Below are 20,840 nucleotides of genomic sequence, written 5' to 3' on the forward strand. Positions count from 1 at the left end.
CTAGCGGAGGAGAACACCTGTTTAGGCGAGGTGTTGGCTAGCGGCGGAGAACACCTGTTTAGGCGAGGTGTTGGCTAGCGGAGGAGAACACCTGTTTAGGCGAGGTGTTGGCTAGCGGAGAAGAACACCTGTTTAGGCGAGGTGTTGGCTAGCGGAGAAGAACACCTGTTTAGGCGAGGTGTTGGCTAGCGGCGGAGAACACCTGTTTAGGCGAGGTGTTGGCTAGCGGAGGAGAACACCTGTTTAGGCGAGGTGTTGGCTAGCGGAGAAGAACACCTGTTTAGGCGAGGTGTTGGCTAGCGGAGAAGAACACCTGTTTAGGCGAGGTGTTGGCTAGTGGAGGAGAACACCTGTTTAGGCGAGGTGTTGGCTAGCGGAGAACACCTGTTTAGGCGAGGTGCTGGCTAGCGGAGGAGAACACCTGTTTAGGCGAGGTGTTGGCTAGCGGAGAAGAACACCTGTTTAGGCGAGGTGCTGGCTAGCGGAGGAGAACACCTGTTTAGGCGAGGTGTTGGCTAGCGGAGGAGAACACCTGTTTAGGCGAGGTGTTGGCTAGCGGAGGAGAACACCTGTTTAGGCGAGGTGTTGGCTAGCGGAGGAGAACACCTGTTTAGGCGAGGTGCTGGCTAGCGGAGAATAACACTTTAAAAAGAAAAGGAGAGCTGCACTCTCTAGGAGCTCAGATGCAGTAATTTAATAACCAACGTTGTCAAGGTCTTCCCCCCCCAATAAATTGTCAAGTTCACCCCATCTCATAGGGAGGGTGACGTGGTCGATGCCAATATAGAGAAGGGACGAAATAGAGTGGTTCGCATTTGGAAGCGAACCAGTCTATTTCGTCACTTCCCTATATCCCTAGGAGAGTGAGTGACCTTGACAATTTATTGTTAAAACGAGAGGCTGCCTGGATTTCTTATTTCAAAATCCTTGCTCCCTTCGGTCTCAAAGTAGACTTTGATCTGAAGCCATTCTTGTGATTATTGAGATTTTGCATTTCATTGTAAATGTTTGTAGGCCTATGTAGCCACATTGTATCTATGATCGTATGGTATCCATTCATGTTTTTTACATGTTCTATTTAGATCTGTAAATCAACCAATGACATCAAGCCACACCCGGCCATAATTAGACACCTGTGTGTCCTTATACCCTGATGAAGACAGCTTGTCTGTCGAAACATTGGTTATAAAATGATTGCACTTGAGCACCTAGAGTGTGCTGCTCCCCTTTTCTTTTTGTTTTGTTGTGCTGGCAAAACTGGAGTCAAAAAAATAATTCATAAAGGTCGTCAAGAAGGCACCATTTGAGTGATCTGAGCATTACATTACATAGTTTTTAAAATGTTGTATCAGACACAAATCCTGGAAGACAGAACTCAATAGCAGGTGTATATTACAGTAAAAAACTGAGTCACGTCACTCGCTCTGAGACCTGAAGGAGTTGTACCCCTTGCTCTGCAAGGGCCGTGGCTTTTGTGGCGCGATAGGTAACGATGCTTCGTGGGTGTCAGGTGAGGGGCGAGGAGAGGGACGGAAGCTAAACTGTTACATGTGCAAACATGACACTGGGAGTGAATCAGCTGTGAAACTTCTGTCAAAGATGAGTGTTTATGGTGTATCAGGGTGATGTTTCAGGTGCTGACGGAGGAAAGAGGGAACAATACGATGGGGGTTGGTCTATCTCTTGAGGAGATGGGTGTGAAAGCATCATCGGGGCAGTCGGTGGTGTATGAAATGGTGGAGCAGTTGGAGGTAGATGCATCATCAAGTGAGTTGGGTATGGGTATGCTGGCTGTGGGTCAGGGGGATAACTTCCTCCCACGGCTGCAGGTTCAGGGTACACTGGCAGGGCAGGCGGATATAGGCCTCCCCCTGGACCCGAGACAGGAGGATATGGTCCAAAGGCTGTATCACAAGGGAAGTCACTGTTGCTTGGACCACCTTTCCCGAATTCTTCAAACCTGACACGTCTGTCTGGTGATAGGTCAGACCGAAAGCAGGAAGGGATAATAGCCAATGGAAACTTGACTTCAGGGTCTGTGGCAAGAGGAACATCCAAGTATACCTTTAAAACAAACAGCATGTTATGGAGGAGTATTGGGAATTAATCAAAATCTCTTTAGCCAAATCGTAACTCGAGATGCACATGTCTGACCTGCCTTTTTGCACTGACGTCAATGGGAGATCTGTGTGTGTGTGTGACTGCGAATGTCAAGTTAATATGCATCACTTGAGCATAAAGCTTATAGTTAAAGCGTTACTTTTCTGTTTAATACTCGGAATATGAAGTGATTGTCCAGACACTTGGATGTACCTTTAGTATGTACTCTACTCTTATGATGTTACAGTTCAGGATGGACAAGTCCTGGTCAGCAGGTATCTTCAATGACCCAGCAACACTTTGTCGGGTGTTGGACGGGATAGGTTCTCTGACTACTTTGCAGACTGTCTGCTCTGCTATCTTTGTGTTGCCAGAGGCAAAGAAAGCCATTTTCTGCTTCAGACTGAATTTGGGCTTAAGGTCACGGGAGGAGTTGTTCTTGATGTTTGCACAGATATTCACAGTCTCACCTGGAGTGGAAAAAGCCACCACAAAATTAAAGACAGTCTGATATTTCAAATTATCAACACAACAGTGCATTGGCACAGGTCCTGTACAGCTATATTGAAGGCATTACAAATATCGACTAAGCCTTGCATGTAAAAGTTAATTGTGTAATCAGGACACTTTCATAGTCATTTTCATGTTGCTACATTACAGTACCTGGGATATACATTACCTGGCATATAGCCCATCCTTTCAACGTGGACATCCATGGTGACATGCCCTGAGGTGAATATACCAACTGACTTGTTCTTCACACCATGCTGAGGAGACTGGAACGCAGGATGAGGAAATTACATTGTGTTCTATGCTAGTATGACACAAGGAAACCAAACCGGGATCTGTACATCCAACCATCCACTTTCACACATATGTGATGAATAACACCGTACATCCATCCATCCTATAATCAAATGGACTAGATTACCATAAAACTTCAATTAAACGCTGAGTCTCAAATATCCACCTGTCCCTTTTAATTGACGGCATCGGCACACATTTCAGCAAATAAACACAGGGTCTAAATGAATTGTTTATGAATGAACTTCAGTGAGTACCGTAAATATTACCCAAAATAAGATAAAGGAGAGCAACATCATTGCCATGGATGAGACAGCAGTGTCATTTGATATGGTCGGCTCAACTACCGGAGATACAAGGCACAAAGAGGCGCAACAAGTGAGATAATGGTGCTGAAGCGCGAAATCGGGGCTGTATGATAGGCAGCCTAGTCTTAGCAAGTCTGATCTGCGATGGAATTGTTATTATAATCTTTATACTGGCCACAAACAGAGTGGCAGTCTTCAACATTTTATTGAGCAAAAGCTTTCTTCATTAAGGAAATAGATGTCTGGCTCAAATAAAAGCATGTCTCTAATAAGCACCAGTTGTGTTCAGTGATCGAAGCAAATAAACACCTGGGCTATTAATTGAAGTTTTATGGTAGCACAGATTACACACCATTAGTAGGACATGGTTCAAGTCAGCCTTGGAGACAAAGGTGATTTCCTTCACCAAGTCGCGTGTCTTTAGCCAACCCCTAACCAGCTTGGCTTCCAGTTTGTACACTATCTTGCCATGTGGACCCTTGAAGGATGATGGCATGCTTCTGTAATATAAAAACAGTGTTACATACCACGTAAAACAATATGTTCAATCTGTAGCTACGACTATGAATTTGGCTTGAATTTCCACTTACCCCTCAGGAATGTTGAACCCAAATGGATATCTATGGATCCCAGGGGGGAGTATATTGTCTGTAACAGAAACCCAATTAGTAATTTCAGTGTTGGTGAATGTCACGCCCTGACCTTAGTTATCTTTGTTTTCTTTATTATTTTGGTTAGGTCAGGGTGTGACTAGGGTGGTATGTGTGTTTTTGTCTTGTCTAGGGTTTTTTGTAATTCTATGGGGTTTTAGTATGTCTAGGTATATGTAGGTCTATGGTGGCCTGAAATGGTTCCCAATCAGAGACAGCTGTTTATCGTTGTCTCTGATTGGGGATCCTATTTAGGTTGCCATTTTCCATTTTGGTTTTGTGGGTTATTGTCTATGTGTAGTTGCCTGTCAGCACTCGTGGCTTATAGCGTCACAGTCGTTTTGTATACTTTGTTCAGTGTTTCTCTTTCATTAAAGAAGAATGTATTCTTATCAGGCTGCGCCTTGGTCTCCTGTTTATGACGACCGTGACAGAATAACCCACCAAACAAGGACCAAGCAGCGTGAAAAGGAGGAACAGCGCTTAATGGGGAAATGGACCTGGGTGGAGATATTAGATGGAGCAGGACCCTGGACACATTCCCCCCCAAGCAGACACATCGATGGCCCTGAACAAACTTTATTTGACTATATGCAAACTGGAAACCACATATCCTGAGGCTGCACTCATTGTAGCTGGGGATTTTAACAAGGCTAATCTGAAAACAAGACTCCCTAAATTGTATCAGCATATCGATTGTGCAACCATGGCTGGTAAAACCCTGGATCGTTGCCATTCTCACTTCCGCGACGCATATAACAAGAAGCTCCAGCGCTCAGGTCTGCTCAACGCTCGTCCGACCAATCTGATTCCACACTTCAAGACTGCTTCGATCACGTGGATTGGGATATGTTCCGCATTGCATCCAACAACAACATTGACGAATACGCTGATTCGGTGAGCGAGTTCATTAGAAAGTGCATTGACAATGTCGTACCCATAGCAACGATTAAAACATTCCCAAACCAGAAACCGTGGATTGATGGCAGCATTCGCGTGAAACTAAAAGCGCAAACCACTGCTTTTAACCAGGGCAAGGTGACCGGAAACATGACCGAATACAAACAGTGTAGCTATTCCCTCCGCAAGGCAATCAAACAAGCTAAGCGTCAGTATAGAGACAAAGTAGAGTCGTAATTCAACGGCTCAGACACAAGAGGTATGTGGCAGGGTCTACAGTCAATCACAGATTACAAAAAGAAAACCAGCCCTGTCGCGGACCAGGATGTCTTGCTCCCAGACAGACTAAATAACTTTTTTGCCCTCTTTGAGGACAATACAGTGCCACTGACACGGCCCGCAACCAAAACCTGCGGACTCTCCTTCACTGCAGCCGACGTGAGTAAAACATTTAAACGTGTTAACCCTCGCAAGGCTGCAGGCCCAGATGGCATCCCCAGCCACGTCCTCAGAGCATGCGCAGACCAGCTGGCTGGTGTGTTTACGGACATATTCAATATAGCCTTATCCCAGTCTGCTGTTCCCACATGCTTCAAGGCCACCATTGTCCCTGTTCCCAAGAAAGCTAAGGTAACTAGCACTAACTTCCGTCATCATGAAGTGCTTTGAGAGACTAGTCACAGTCCATATCACCTCCACCCTACCTGACACCCTAGACCCACTCCAATTTGCTTACCGCCCAAATAGGTCCACAGACAACGCAATCGCAACCACACTGCACACTGCCCTAACCCATCCGGACAAGAGGAATACCTATGTGAGAATGCTGTTCATCGACTACAGCTCAGCATTCAACACCATAGTACCCTCCAAACTCGTCATCAAGCTCGAGACCCTGGGTCTCGACCCCGCCCTGTGCAACTGGGTACTGGACTTCCTGACGGGCCGCCCCCAGGTGGTGAGGGTAGGTAACAACATCTCCACCCTGCTGATCCTCAACACTGGGGCCCCACAAGGGTGCGTTTTGAGCCCTCTCCTGTACTCCCTGTTCACCCACGACTGCGTGGCCATGCACGCCTCCAACTCAATCATCAAGTTTCAGGACGACACTACAGTGGTAGGCTTGATTACCAACGACGAGACGGCCTACAGGGATGAGGGTGAGGGCCCTCGGAGTGTGGTGTCAGGAAAATAACCTCACACTCAACGTCAACAAAACAAAGGAGATGATTGTGGACTTCAGGAAACAGCAGAGGGAGCACCCCCCTATCCACATCGACGGGACAGTAGTGGAGAGGGTAGTAAGTTTTAAGTTACTCGGCGTACACATCACGGACAAACTGAATTGGTCCACCCACACAGACAGCGTCGTGAAGATGGCGCAGCAGCACCACTAACATTGAGTGGCTGCTGCCAACACACTAACTCAACTCCAGCCACTTTAATAATGGAAATTGATGGAAATTGATGTAAAAATATGTCACTAGCCACTTTAAACAATGCTACTTAATATAATGTTTACATACCCTATTACTCATCTCATATGTATATACTGTACTCTATACCATCTACTGCATCTTGCCTATGCCGTTCTGTACCATCACTCATTCATATATCTTTATGTACATATTCTTTATCCCTTTACACTTGTGTGTATAAGGTAGTAGTTTTGGAATGGTTAGGTTAGATTACTCGTTGGTTATTACTGCATTGTCGGAACTAGATGCACAAGCATTTCGCTACACTCGCATTAACATCTGCTAACCATGTGTATGTGACAAATAAAATTTGATTTGACAACGACAGTGGTCACACCTATCGGTGGATTTCGTGACGGATCTTCCCCCGTCACGGGGTAACACCACGATCCTGGTCGTTGTGGATCAGATCAAGTCCTGCTGTCTCCTTCCTTTTCCCGGTCTCCCTACGGCTCTACAGACTGCGGAGGCCCTGTTCACGCACGTATTCCGGCACTACGGGGTGCCTGAGGATATCGTTTCTGATTGGGGTCCCCAATTCACGTCTGAAGTCTGGAGGGCGTTTATGGAACGCCTGGGGGTCTCGGTCAGCCTCACCTCAGGTTTTCACCCCGAGAGTAACGGGCAGGTGGAGAGAGTCAACCAGGATGTGGGTAGGTTTCTGTGGTCCTATTGCCAGGACCAGACGGGGGAGTGGGCGGTTTTCATCCCCTGGGCGGAGATGGCCCAAAACTCCCTCCGCCACTCTTCCACTAACCTATCACCTTTTCAGTGTGTGCTAGGCTATCAGCCCATCCTGGCACCGTGGCATCAGAGCCAGATCGAGGCTCTTGCGGTGGATGAATGGTTTCGGCACTTGGAGGAGACATGGGATGCTGCCCATGTGCGTCTACAACGGGCCATCAGGCGGCAGAAGGTGAGTGCGGACCGCCACCGCAGTGGGGGACCGGGTCTGGCTCTCGACCCAAAACCTACTCCTTCGCCTGACCTGCCGGAAGCTGGGTCCGTGGTTTGTGGGGCCATTTAAAGTCCCGAGGAGACTGAACGAGGTTTGTTATAGGTTACAACTCCCCCTGATTACCGTATTAACACCTCGTTACATGTGTCTCTCCTCAGGCCGGTGGTGGCTGGTCCGCTCCAGCAGTCTGAGGTGCGGGAGGTTTCTCCTCCCCCTCTGGACATCGAGGGGGCCCCGGCGTACACTGTGCGAGCCATCATGGACTCAAGGAGTCGGGCGAGAGGCCTTCAGTACCTCGTGGAGTGGGAGGGGTACGGTCCGGAGGAGAGATGCTAAGTGCCGGTGGAGGACATCCTGGATCCGTCCTTACTGCAGGAATTTCACCGTCTCCATCTGGATCGACCTGCGACTTGTCCTCCGGGTCGTCCCTGAGGCCGGTGTCGGCGCGCGTCGCGACTTCCCGCCGAAGTTGGTCCTTCTTCGTTATTTTGTGCTCTGGATATTTGTGTTTTTCCTTGTTGGAACATTGCTTATTTTTGAGTAAATTCTCTGATTATTACTCATACCTGTGTCCTGCGCCTGACTCCGCCTTATCCATTCACCTAATCATTGACACTATATGAACCCCAAGTTTTTTATTCCTTTTTCAGAATAAGTGAAATACATGCCTGTATCATTGTTGAGGGTAAAGAGTTTGAGGGGAATGATTCCTTAAATATGGAAAGCAAGAGAGGAGAAAGTTGATCAGATGTATATATATTTTTGAATTCCCTCGGAAATCCGTTGGGCCCAGAGGATTTACCACACTGCATAGATTTAATTGCCAACACAATCTCTTCTATAGAGAACTGTTCTTCCAATTTAGCAGCTCCCTCAGGTTCAACTGTAGAAATATCGAAGTTCTCAAAGAAGGTGTCGAATAAGGTAGCATTACCAGCGGATTCCGAAGTGTATAATTGTGAGTAAAAGTTATGAAAGAATGAATTGATCTCTAAATGATCAATACATTTGTTATCCAACTTGTAATTTATCTCAGGTATGATTTGATTTGCGCTTCTCTGACGCAGCTGTTCATAATTTTATATCAAGATTTACTAATAAGATTTTCAGCTTGTCAAGTTGAAAGAAGATCAAACTCTGTCTGAAGTGTCAAACGTTGTTTTAGTAGGCCTGTGGATGAAGTGTCAAACGTTGTTTTAGTAGGCCTGTGGATGAAGTGTCAAACGTTGTTTTAGTAGGCCTGTGGATGAAGTGTCAAACGTTGTTTTAGTAGGCCTGTGGATGAAGTGTCAAACGTTGTTTTAGTAGGCCTGTGAATGAAGTGTCAAACGCTGTTTTAGTAGGCCTGTGGATGAAGTGTCAAACGTTGTTTTAGTAGGCCTGCGGATGAAGTGTCAAACGTTGTTTTAGTAGGCCTGTGGATGAAGTGTCAAACGTTGTTTTAGTAGGCCTGTGGATGAAGTGTCAAACGTTGTTTTAGTAGGCCTGTGGATGAAGTGTCAAACGTTGTTTTAGTAGGCCTGTGGATGAAGTGTCAAACGTTGTTTTAGTAGGCCTGCGGATGAAGTGTCAAACGTTGTTTTAGTAGGCCTGTGAATGAAGTGTCAAACGTTGTTTTAGTAGGCCTGTGGATGAAGTGTCAAACGTTGTTTTAGTAGGCCTGTGGATGAAGTGTCAAACGTTGTTTTAGTAGGCCTGTGGATGAAGTGTCAAACGTTGTTTTAGTAGGCCTGCGGATAAAGTGTCAAACGTTGTTTTAGTAGGCCTGCGGATGAAGTGTCAAACGTTGTTTTAGTAGGCCTGTGGATGAAGTGTCAAACGTTGTTTTAGTAGGCCTGCGGATGAAGTGTCAAACGTTGTTTTAGTAGGCCTGCGGATGAAGTGTCAAACGTTGTTTTAGTAGGCCTGTGGATGAAGTGTCAAACGTTGTTTTAGTAGGCCTGAGGATGAAGTGTCAAACGTTGTTTTAGTAGGCCTGTGGATGAAGTGTCAAACGTTGTTTTAGTAGGCCTGCGGATGAAGTGTGTGAAATAGCCATATCCAAATCCAAGATTTTATTTGTACGGTCCCCAAGGTGTTGAATATTGCAGTTCCTTAATCTTGCAATGTATGAAACAATTTGGCCCCTTAGATAAGTGGCAGAAATCTATTGTCTAGGAAAGGATAGTGTATATGTGAGAAGGCCTTATGAACTGGCGAGAAGTAATAATACTCCCTAGCTGTGGGATTGCGGAAACGCCACGCATCGGATATGCCATATGTCTTAAGAAATAGCTGAATTGCGAGTACTGTCTTTGATGGAGATGATACCCTAAGGAGAGCTACGATCCAGATTGGGTGACAGTAGGTGGTGATATGAATTGTGTACTATTAGGCGGTATTTATCCATATTTGGTAATTGAGAAAATACATTTGTGGAGAATGAACTGTTATCCCAATTTATTGCATAAATGTTAGCTAAGATAACAGGTGTACTATACAGTCTTCCTACTACAATAATGAAATGGCCTGCTAAGTCTGCCTCTACACTTGACATTGCGAACGATATGTTCTGACTAATTAAAATGGCATTTCCTCCAGTTTTAGAATGAAAATTGGAATGATATGACTGACTGATCCACCATCCTTTTAAACGAGAGTGGTCAAAAATGTGGAGATGTGTCTCCTGAAGAAAGGCGATATCTACTTTAAGTTGATTTAAAGGCCCAAGAACCCTTATATGTTTCACTGGGTGATCTAAAAGATGAACATTCCAGCAAAAGTGACCGAGCAACCAGCTGTCCCTCTAATGATATTAGGCCTAGCCATGTAAAGTCAGGTGGGAAAAGGATAAATGCCAGATGACAATAAGAACTGACCCACAGATTCTTTTCTCTCCAAAATGAGCAAATGAAAAAACGAAAGTTGAAAACAATACTCTGACATCTGGTATGAAAAAGAAAACCCAACCTGGTCACGTAATAGAACAAGGTAACCTCTAATCCTCACGCAAAGATATCCACACATGGAGTGTTTATAGTGGGGAACACCAAACCTAACAAAATCAACCGATGGTACCAGCAACGTTCACTAACGTTACCTAATAATAACCTCAACTGATGCCACTGGCAACGATATATCTAAAAAAGAGTGACCGAGTCTGCAGTGCTAGACAGATTCGTCCATTAACCTAATCGCCAAATATGTGAACCGACAGCCATTTGCCATTTGCTTGAGACTGATGAAGTAGAACTTGAGCCCGGGTCCTCAGCCACCCCCATGATCCTGATATTGGATCGTCACATATGACTTTATAAATTCATGTATTGTTCCTTAAGGCTAGCCATATCAGTTTCCAGCTTCTTAAGCGTGGTTTGCAGCGTAGTCATGTCCTCCGAACATGTTGACAAGCTTTGTTCTATGTCAGAGACGGTTTTCTTTACTGTATCCAGTTCAGTGCAAACTGTTACCGTATGCTTTGCGAGTTCATTCTTGACTGCTTGTAACTCCGACTTAATAAAATTGAAGTCCTCACTGGGCACCTCTTTGAGCTCTGACTAGAGTGTAAATGAAATGTCCACTCTGAGGGCCACAAGCACCTCTGCCTTCAAATCCTCTGTGTCCATTTTTTCGCCGAGCCGAAGGGAGAAGCCACTGCTCCCACTTGTTGAATAAATGCAATTTCAGCAGGAGCTCTGTAAATATGTGACCTACTCCACGGCTTGCTCACTAGCGACACATTTTGGGGTGGTTTGTACACCATACAAATGGAGTCGGAAGTTTACATACACCTAAAAAAAAATCCCTATTTTAGGTCAGTTAGGATCACCACTTTATTTTAAGATTGTGAACTGTCAGAATAATAGTAGAGAGAATAATTTATTTCAGCTTTTATTTCTTTCATCACATTCCCAATGGGTCAGAAGTTAACATACACTCAATTAGTATTTGGTAGCATTCCCTTTAAATTGTTTAACTTGGGTCAAATGTTTCGGGTAGCATTCCACAAGCTTCCCACAATGAGTTGGGTGAATTCTGGCCTATTCCTTCTGACAGAGCTGGTGTAACTGAGTCAGGTTTGTAAGCCTCCTTGCTTGCACACACTTTTTCAGTTCTGCCCACAAAATGTTATATAGAATTAAGATCAGGGTTTTGTGATGGCCACTCCAATACCTTAACTTTGTTGTCCTTAAGCCATTTTGACACAACTTTGAAAGCATGCTTAGGGTCATTGTCCATTTGGAAGACCCATTCGCGACCAAGCTCTAACTTCCTGACTGATGTCTTGAGACGTTGATTCAACATATACACATAATTTTCCTTGCTCATGATGCCATCTATTTTGTGAAGTGCACCAGTCCCTCCTGCAGCAAAGCACCCCCACAACATGATGCTGCCACCCCCGTGCTTCACGGTTGGGATGGTGTTCTTCGGCTTGCAAGCCTCCCCCTTTTCCGGCAAACATAACGATGGTCATTATGGCCAAACAGTTCTATTTTGTTTCATCAGACCAGAGGACATTTCTCCAAAAAGTACGAGTCTTTGTCCCCATGTGCAGTTGCAAACCGTAGTCTGGCTTTTTTATGACAGTTTTGGAGCAGTGACTTCCTCCTTGCTGAACGGCATTTCAGGTTATGTCAATATAGGACTCGTTTTACTGTGGATATAGATACTTTTGTACTCGTTTCCTATAGCATCTTTACAAGGTCCTTTGCTTTTGTTTCTGGGATTGAGTTGCACTTTTCGCACCAAAGTACGTTCATCTCTAGGAGACAGAACGCATCTCCTTCCTAAGTGGTATGACGGCTGCGTGGTCCCGTGGTGTTTATCCTTGCATACTATTGTTTGTACAGATGAATGTGGTACCTTCAGACGTTTGGAATCTGCTCCCAAGGATGAACATGACTTCTGGAGGTCTACAATTATTTTTCTGAGGTCTTGGCTGATTTCTATGGATTTTCCCATGATGTCAAGCAGAGGCACTGAGTTTGAAGGTAGGCCTTGAAATACATCCACAGGTACACCTCCAATTGACTCAAATTATGTCAATTAGCCTATCAGAAGCTTCTAAAGCCATGACATCCTTTTCTGGAATTTTCCAAGCTGTTTAAAGGCAGTCAACATAGTGTATGTACATTTCTGACCCACTGGAATTGTGATACAGTGAGTTATAAGTGAAATAATCTTTCTGTAAACAATTGTTGGAAAAATGACTTGTGTCATGCACAAAGTAGATGTCCTAACCGACTTGCCAAAACTATAGTTTGTTAACAAGAAATTTGTGGAGTGGTTTAAGAACCATTTTTAATGACTCCAACCTAAGTGTATGTAAACTTCCGACTCAACTGTATATACAAAAGTATGTGGACACCTCCCTGGTGTAAAGCTCGCCACCATTGAATTCTGTAGCAGTGGAAACACGTTCTCTGGAGTGATGAATCACACTTCACTACCTGGCTGTCCAATGGACTAATCTGGTTTTGGCGGATGCCAGGAGAATGCTACCTGCCCGAATACAAAGTGCCAACTGTAAAGTTTGGTGGAGGAGAAATAATGGTCTGGGGATGTTTTTCTGGGTCGGGCTAGGCCCCTTAGTTCCAGCGAAGGGATATCTTAATGCTACAACATACAATGACATTCTAGACAATCAGCTGTCTGTCCTGTCTCCCTGTAGCGCTGTCTAAGGTGTCTCACAGTATGGACATTGCAATTTATTGCTCTGGCCACATCTGCAGTCCTCATGCCTCCTTGCAGCATGCCTAAGGCACATTCACGCAGATGAGCAGGGACCCTGGGCATCTTACTTTTGGTGTTTTTCAGAGTCAGTAGAAAGGCCTCTTTAGTTTCCTAAGTTTTCATAACTGTGACCTTAATTGCCTTAGTCTGTAAGCTGTTAGTGTCTTAACGACCATTCCACAGGTGCATGTTCAATAAATGTTTATTGATCACTGAACAAGCATGGGAAACAGAATATAACAAAATATTTAAACCCTTTACAATGAAGATCTGTGAAGTTATTTGGATTTTTACAAATTATCTTTGAAAGACAGGGTCCTGAAAAAGGGATGTTTCTTTTTTGCCGAGTTTATTTTCCTTTCCTTATAGAACCACATAGATTACGTATATGTCTGCTAATGCGTGGTGGTGAACTAGAGAACAAAACTCTGTATATGGACACATCTGCCTGGTTCTTGCTGGACCGCCTGTAGTGGGGTCAGACCAATGTAGAGTCAGCATTGTCACTAGCAGGTGAGGGCATCTACAGCCAACCGCTCAGATGGCTCCAGCTAGCCGTTTTTACACAACCTATTCCAGACCGGTCTGCACGTTTTAAAGTTTGAATGGCGTTTCTAGCTTCAACAGTGGAAGACTAGTTGAATTGTATGACCATTAAAATACACTGGGATTGATGCAAATATGGTTGTAGTGTAACAAGTATTAGTAGTACCACAGTTTTTTTTTTCAAGCAACCTGACCAGGACGTTTTTATGTTGTTTTGGTGTTGATAGCTTTTACGCACGCTACATACAGGTGGCAACGGAATAATAATACAAAGTATAAACAGTTGTGATTTGCATTCAGCAAGCACACTTAATTACTAGTTAATTGAAGTACATGTAGTTCACCCAACATAAGCTATAAAAATAAAGAGAGTCGCACACTCAATATATAAACTCCAAGTAATTGATTGGGTATTAAAGAAGGCACAGTGGTGCAGAAACGTTTGTGATTTACCCAATATATTACTGGGAGTTTATATATAGAGTGTACGACTCCCTTTATTTAAATGTATTTTATAGCTTAGTTTATTCGCCGTTAGTCAGCACCTCTACATATAAATACTTGTATATGGTTGTGCGCCAGTTTGTTTTTTATAAAAAAAATTGATAACTGACATCGCGCCTGTGCGCCGGCAGGATACACGGGGTGGGGTCATATTGGGATGGGTATGGTAGGTTATAGTAAACGATTAAAAACACAAAATCTCCCCTAGACTTACCTTTAGGAGATTCATTAATCATAAACGTCTTAAGTTTGAAATATCGATTGTGAGCAGAGTAAGTCCTAGTGTGGTCTTTCGTACGTTTCGTCCAATGGACATGTGCGTCCCCTTTGGCTTTGATGAAAAGGCTTTCCACTTTGGTTTCCTTTATTAACTCCAAAGTGATTATTCCAGATATACAGTCGCCTTCGGAAAATGTATCATATTCATTAATAACATCGTAACTCAAGTCAAAAGTTTTTACTGAAGGCATTTTCGACTGTTTCACATGAACTTCTCTGAAGCCAAATCCGCTAGCTTTAGCTTTCTCATAAATAGTGATGTCATTGCCGTGGGACTGTACAGTCATACCGCAGACTAAAAAAATACAAATAAATAAATATACCGCAGACTATACTCTACTGCCCCTCAGTGGCAGTAAAAAACGAAGGGTTTTGTCTAGAAGGGATAGGCTACAGTTTAGGTCAAAAGCGACTTTTCGTAGCAGGTTAGGATAATTAGTTGAAGGTTAGCGAAAATGCTAAATGCAACTTTTGACAAAAGCTGTATCCCATGTAGACATGACCAGTGTAAAACGACTGTACTGTTACCTTGTGTAGCCTAATGTGTGAATCAATCAATCAATCAAATTTATTTTATATAGCCCTTCGTACATCAGCTGATATCTCAAAGTGCTGTACAGAAACCCAGCCTAAAACCCCAAACAGCAAGCAATGCAGGTGAAGAAGCACGGTGGCTAGGAAAAACTCCCTAGAAAGGCCAAAACCTAGGAAGAAACCTAGAGAGGAACCAGGCTATGTGGGGTGGCCAGTCCTCTTCTGGCTGTGCCGGGTGGAGATTATAACAAAACATGGTCAAGATGTTCAAATGTTCATAAATGACCAGCATGGTCGAATAATAATAAGGCAGAATAGTTGAAACTGGAGCAGCAGCACAGTCAGGTGGACTGGGGACAGCAAGGAGTCATCATGTCAGGTATTCCTGGGGCATGGTCCTAGGGCTCAGGTCCTCCGAGAGAGAGAAAGAAAGAGAGAATTAGAGAGAGCATATGTGGGATGGCCAGTCCTCTTCTGGCTGTGCCGGGTGGAGATTATAACAGAACATGGCCAAGATGTTCAAATGTTCATAAATGATCAGCATGGTCGAATAATAATAAGGCAGAACAGTTGAAACTGGAGCAGCAGCACAGCCAGGTGGACTGGGGACAGCAAGGAGTCATCATGTCAGGTAGTCCTGGGGCATGGTCCTAGGGCTCAGGTCCTCCGAGAGAGAGAAAGAGAGAAGGAGAGAATTAGAGAACGCACACTTAGATTCACACAGGACACCGAATAGGACAGGAGAAGTACTCCAGATATAACAAACTGACCCTAGCCCCCCGACACATAAACTACTGCAGAATAAATACTGGAGGCTGAGACAGGAGGGGTCAGGAGACACTGTGGCCCACTCCGAGGACACCCCCGGACAGGGCCAAACAGGAAGGATATAACCCCACCCACTTTGCCAAAGCACAGCCCCCACACCACTAGAGGGATATCTTCAACCACCAACTTACCATCCTGAGACAAGGCTGAGTATAGCCCACAAAGACCTCCGCCACGGCACAACTTAAGGGGGGGGGGGGGGGGGGGGGGGCAACCCAGACAGGATGACCACATCAGTGACTCAACCCACTCAGGTGACGCACCTCCTCCAGGGACGGCATGAGAGAGCCCCAGTAAAGCCAGTGACTCAGCCCCTGTAATAGGGTTAGAGGCAGAGAATCCCAGTGGAAAGAGGGGAACCGGCCAGGCAGAGACAGCAAGGGTGGTTCGTTGCTCCAGAGCCTTTCCGTTCACCCTCCCACTCCTGGGCCAGACTACACTCAATCATATGACCCACTGAAGAGATGAGTCTTCAGTAGAGACTTAAAGGTTGAGACCGAGTTTGCGTCTCTGACATGGGTAGGCAGACCGTTCCATAAAATTGGAGCTCTATAGGAGAAAGCCCTGCCTCCAGCTGTTTGCTTAAAAATTCTAGGGACAATTAGGAGGCCTGCGTCTTGTGACCGTAGCGTACGTGTAGGTATGTACGGCAGGACCAAATCAGAGAGATAGATAGGAGCAAGCCCATGTAATGCTTTGTAGGTTAGCAGTAAAACCTTGAAATCAGCCCTTGCTTTGACAGGAAGCCAGTGTAGAGAGGCTAGCACTGGAGTAATATGATCAAATTTTTTGGTTCTAGTCAGGATTCTAGCAGCCGTATTTAGCACTAACTGAAGTTTATTTAGTGCTTTATCCGGGTAGCCGGAAAGTAGAGCATTGCAGTAGTCTAACCTGGAAGTGACAAAAGCATGGATTAATTTTTCTGCATCATTTTTGGACAGAAAGTTCCTGATTTTTGCAATGTTACGTAGATGGAAAAAAGCTGTCCTTGAAATGGTCTTGATATGTTCTTCAAAAGAGAGATCAGGGTCCAGAGTAACGCCGAGGTCCTTCACAGTTTTATTTGAGACGACTGTACAACCATTAAGATTAATTGTCAGATTCAACAGAAGATCTCTTTGTTTCTTGGGACCTAGAACAAGCATCTCTGTTTTGTCCGAGTTTAAAAGTAGAAAGTTTGCAGCCATCCACTTCCTTATGTCTGAAACACATTCTTCTAGCAAGGGCAATTTTGGGGCTTCACCATGTTTAATTGAAATGTACAGCTGTGTGTCATCTGCATAGCAGTGAAAGTTAACATTATGTTTTCGAATAACATCCCCAAGAGGTAAAATATATAGTGAAAACAATAGTGGTCCTAAAACGGAACCTTGAGGAACACCGAAATTTACAGTTGATTTGTCAGAGGACAGACCATTCACAGAGACAAACTGATATCTTTCCGACAGATAAGATCTAAACCAGGCCAGAACTTGTCCGTGTAGACCAATTTGGGTTTCCAATCTCTCCAAAAGAATGTGGTGATCGATGGTATCAAAAGCAGCACTAAGGTCTAGGAGCACGAGGACAGATGCAGAGCCTCGGTCCGATGCCATTAAAATGTCATTTACCACCTTCACAAGTGCCGTCTCAGTGCTATGATGGGTGAATCTGGGATTATTTGAGATTCGGCTACAGTATGTGGAAAGCACTGTCCTAGGTTAGGTGTGGAGCTAACCCAACTAAAATCCAACCAAGAGTCCAACTAAAATCTCAAATTGCCCCCTTGGCACAAACTGCCATGAGGGTCATAAGAGTGAGGCAGCATCCCTCCCTGCAAACCATTTTTATAGACTGTTCTACTGCACTCCTTCATAATACCTAAACAGCAGAAGTACACAGAGCTCACTGAGCTGTAGAACACCAGTAACAGAAAGTGTAAGGACCGTGTGCAATTATACATAGGTGTACAAGTTAGTTGGGCTTTGATCAGCAACAGTTGAGATGGAGTCAGAAGATCAGGTGTGTGGTATTTATTGAACAGTGCAGGTAATGAAAACTAGATCTGAACAATCACCTTACTCGAATAACAATAACAATGACATTAAAGTCATACAGATGTTATATGTCTGTAGTCATCTTTTTTTGCATAGCTTCTTAGATGTAGCTTTACTGATTATTGTTCTCATTTGCTGCAGACACATAATGGCTGATCTGGATTGACACATTATTATTTAAAGTCTGAGACAGTATAGCAATTCAGTTAAGGCTGTGGGTTACATAACAATGGCATTATAAACCTACTTCAATATTGATTATTGTAACAGGTAGGTAGTTATATAGCAGCACTAATCAAAAGGCCTCTGTCAAATATGAGTGTTTATAGGGTATTAGGGTGAGATGTTTCAGGTGCACATGGAGGGAAGAGGGAACCATACGATGGGGGTTGGTCTAGCTCTTGAGAAGAGAGGGGCGGGTGTATTGTTGGGGTGTATATTAATGTATTAAATGTAGGTGGAGGAAAAACTGGGCCAGTTGGGTATGGGTATGTTGGCTGTGGGTCAGGGGGATAACTGCCTCCCACGGCTGCAGGTTCAGGGTACACTGGCAGGGCAGGTGGATATAGGCCTCCCCCTGGACCCGAGACAGGAGGATATGGTCCAAAGGCTGTATCACAAGGGAAGTCACTGTTCCTTGGACCACCTTTCCCGAATTCTTCAAACCCGAGGACAGGACTGCCTGGTGATAGGTCAGACCGAAAGCTGGAAGGGATAATAACCAATGGAAACTTGACTTCAGGGTCTTTGGCAAGAGGAACGTCCAAGTATACCTTTAAAACAAACAGCATGTTAGAGAGAAATATTGGGATTGTATCCCCCACAATTTTTTGTTGTTGTTTAATACTAGTCAGGAATATGACCCTGGATGTACCTTTAGTATGTACTCTACTGTTATGATATTACAGTTCAGGATGGACAAGTCCTGGTCAGCAGGTATCTTCAATGTCCCTGCAACACTTTGTCGGGTTTTGGACGGGATAGGCCCCCTGACCACTTTGCAGACGGTTTCTTCTTCTATCTTTGTGCAGTCAGAAGCCATGAAAGTAATTTTCTGCTTCAGACTGAATTTGGGCTTAAGGTCACGGGAGGAGTTGTTCTCGATGTTTGCACAGATATTCACCATCTCACCTGTTGTGGGAAAATCCACCCAGATAATTAAAAGGAAAGTTCAGGATTTTACAACTTGACTACTAGTGGTTTGTCTATGGGCCTGGAAAAACTATAATCCATGGTTCGGTTTTCTCTAAACAGCCCCACTACTAACTTCAGATAACCTTAGCCTCCTCTGGCTAATTTTGTAGTGGCTGTTTAAATTAAACAAAACCATGGACTACAGTTTCTCCTGGCCCATAGACTTTCAGGGTTGGGAACCATCAAATTGTAAAATCCTGAACTTCCCCTTTAAAGACAATCTGAGATTGCAAATGACCAACACAATAGTGCTTCAGCACAGATGAGGTACTGAATGTTGAAGACATGAATAAATCTTGACAAAGCCTAAAGCCTTGCATGTGAAAGTTGATTGTATATTTAGGACACTTCCTGGAGGTATTGTGGACTTGCTATTCTCTTATCCAGTGAGATTGTAAACTAATCTGTTGAATTGGCGTTGTTATTCAACAGAAAATATGTGCCAAAAGGCAACATGCTTTGTGCTACATAGAGGGCTCTGAAACAACACTTGTACATTACCTGCCATGTAACCCATCCTTTCAACATGGACATCCATGATGACATGTCCTGAGGTAAGACAGCCCATTGACTTGTCCTTCACACCATGCTGAGGAGACTGGAACGCAGGATGAGATTACATTATGTTCTATACTAGTATGACACAAGGATAACAAACCCGGGATCTGTACATCCAACCATCCACTTTCACACATATGTGACGAATAACACCGTCCATCCAAACATATAACATGATAAATAACAAAAAGGACTAGATTAGTAGAGTTAACACACCATTAGTAGGACATGGTTCAAGTCAGCCTTGGAGACAAAGGTGATTTCCTTCACCAAGTCGAGTGTCTTTAGCCAACCCCTAACCAGCTTTGCTTCCAGTTTGTACACTATCTTGCCATGTGGACCTTTGAAGGATGATGGCATGCTTCTGTAATATAAAAACAGTGACACATACCTTAAGGTGCTGAATCTATGTAATCAACAGATATCATCATTTGTACATGTAGGTTGATTTAAAAGAGCATATAATTTGTCTGTCTATGAATTTGACTTGCTTTCCCACTTACCCTTCAGGAATTTGGAAGCTAAATGGATAGATATGGATACCAGGGGGGAGTATGTTGCCTATAACAAAAAAATCGTAGTGGTCAACATAATATCCAATTAGTAATTTATCTTATTAATGAACCCATTACAAAAAAATATTGATCTGGCGAACATTAACCAACCGCCGCTCGACTATAAATATTAGATTACGTAGCCTACAAATCCCGCTCACCTAACGCGACGGGCGAGCTATGCACTTGAAATATATAAATATTGGCAGAACTATAGTTGGGGTTACGGATAGGTTAGGCCTGTAGTAAACCGAGTAAAGACTGTCCCTCCTACCTTGAGGATTTTCATTAATCATTAATTTCTTCAGTTTAAAATATCTGTTGTGAGCAGAGTAAGTGTTGTCATCACTGTCAACAGTCCAATTGACATTAGCGTCCCCTTTGACTTTGATGAAAAGACTTTCCACTTTGGTTTCCTTTATTAACTCCAACGTAATTCGTCCAGATACACAGTCCCCTTCAGAAAATGTATCATGTTCATTAATTATATCGTAACTCAAGTTAAACACTTTTATTGAAGGCATTTTCGACTGCTGTCAATTCCGCTGAGTAGAGCTACTGTAATGACAGAAATATAAAAATTGTTCCACGGTAGTAGCCTACGGTGTGTCAGACGGGACATACTGGGACTCTTTTAATGCATACCATGGTACACCATTGCCTCCCAGTGTACTGGCGTCTATACTGCTACCCAGTCTGTGAATTTGAGATTATCACTATTATTAATATAGTCTGGATTCTGGAGTATCTGGGACAAACACTGGCCTATGTAGATCGTGTTAGGGGCTAACCTCTTTCCCTATCAAATCAAATGTATTTATAAAGCCATTCTTACATCAGCTGATATCTCAAAGTGCTGTACAGAAACCCAGCCGAAAAACCCAAACAGCAAGC

At 44.0% G+C, this 20,840-nt stretch overlaps 1 protein-coding gene across 4 annotated transcripts; it reads right to left on the reverse strand.

Moving 5' to 3' along the window:
• Positions 1-518: 518 nt before the first annotated feature.
• LOC110525296 (arrestin domain-containing protein 3) lies at positions 519-20,568 on the reverse strand. Of its 4 annotated transcripts, none has more exons than XM_036979431.1 (6): positions 20,221-20,568; positions 19,896-19,953; positions 3,565-3,712; positions 2,780-2,876; positions 2,314-2,570; positions 519-2,064 (listed from the first exon to the last, which is right to left on the reverse strand). In XM_036979431.1, exons 1-6 carry the CDS (start codon positions 20,468-20,470, stop codon positions 1,618-1,620), a joined length of 1,257 nt encoding a protein of 418 aa, XP_036835326.1. In that variant the 5' UTR covers positions 20,471-20,568; the 3' UTR covers positions 519-1,617. The 4 variants fall into 4 exon arrangements, with proteins under 4 accessions (XP_036835326.1, XP_021460979.2, XP_036835327.1 ...); XM_021605304.2 differs by lacking the exons at positions 19,896-19,953; positions 20,221-20,568 and adding exons at positions 3,803-3,860; positions 14,178-14,715; XM_021605305.2 differs by lacking the exons at positions 519-2,064; positions 2,314-2,570; positions 2,780-2,876; positions 3,565-3,712 and adding exons at positions 17,602-18,413; positions 18,515-18,771; positions 19,336-19,432; positions 19,609-19,756 and having other exon boundaries at positions 20,221-20,565.
• Between the last annotated feature and the right edge of the window lie 272 nt (positions 20,569-20,840).

This window comes from Oncorhynchus mykiss, chromosome 6 (genome assembly GCF_013265735.2).
Source record: "Oncorhynchus mykiss isolate Arlee chromosome 6, USDA_OmykA_1.1, whole genome shotgun sequence".
NCBI lineage: Eukaryota > Metazoa > Chordata > Actinopteri > Salmoniformes > Salmonidae > Oncorhynchus > Oncorhynchus mykiss.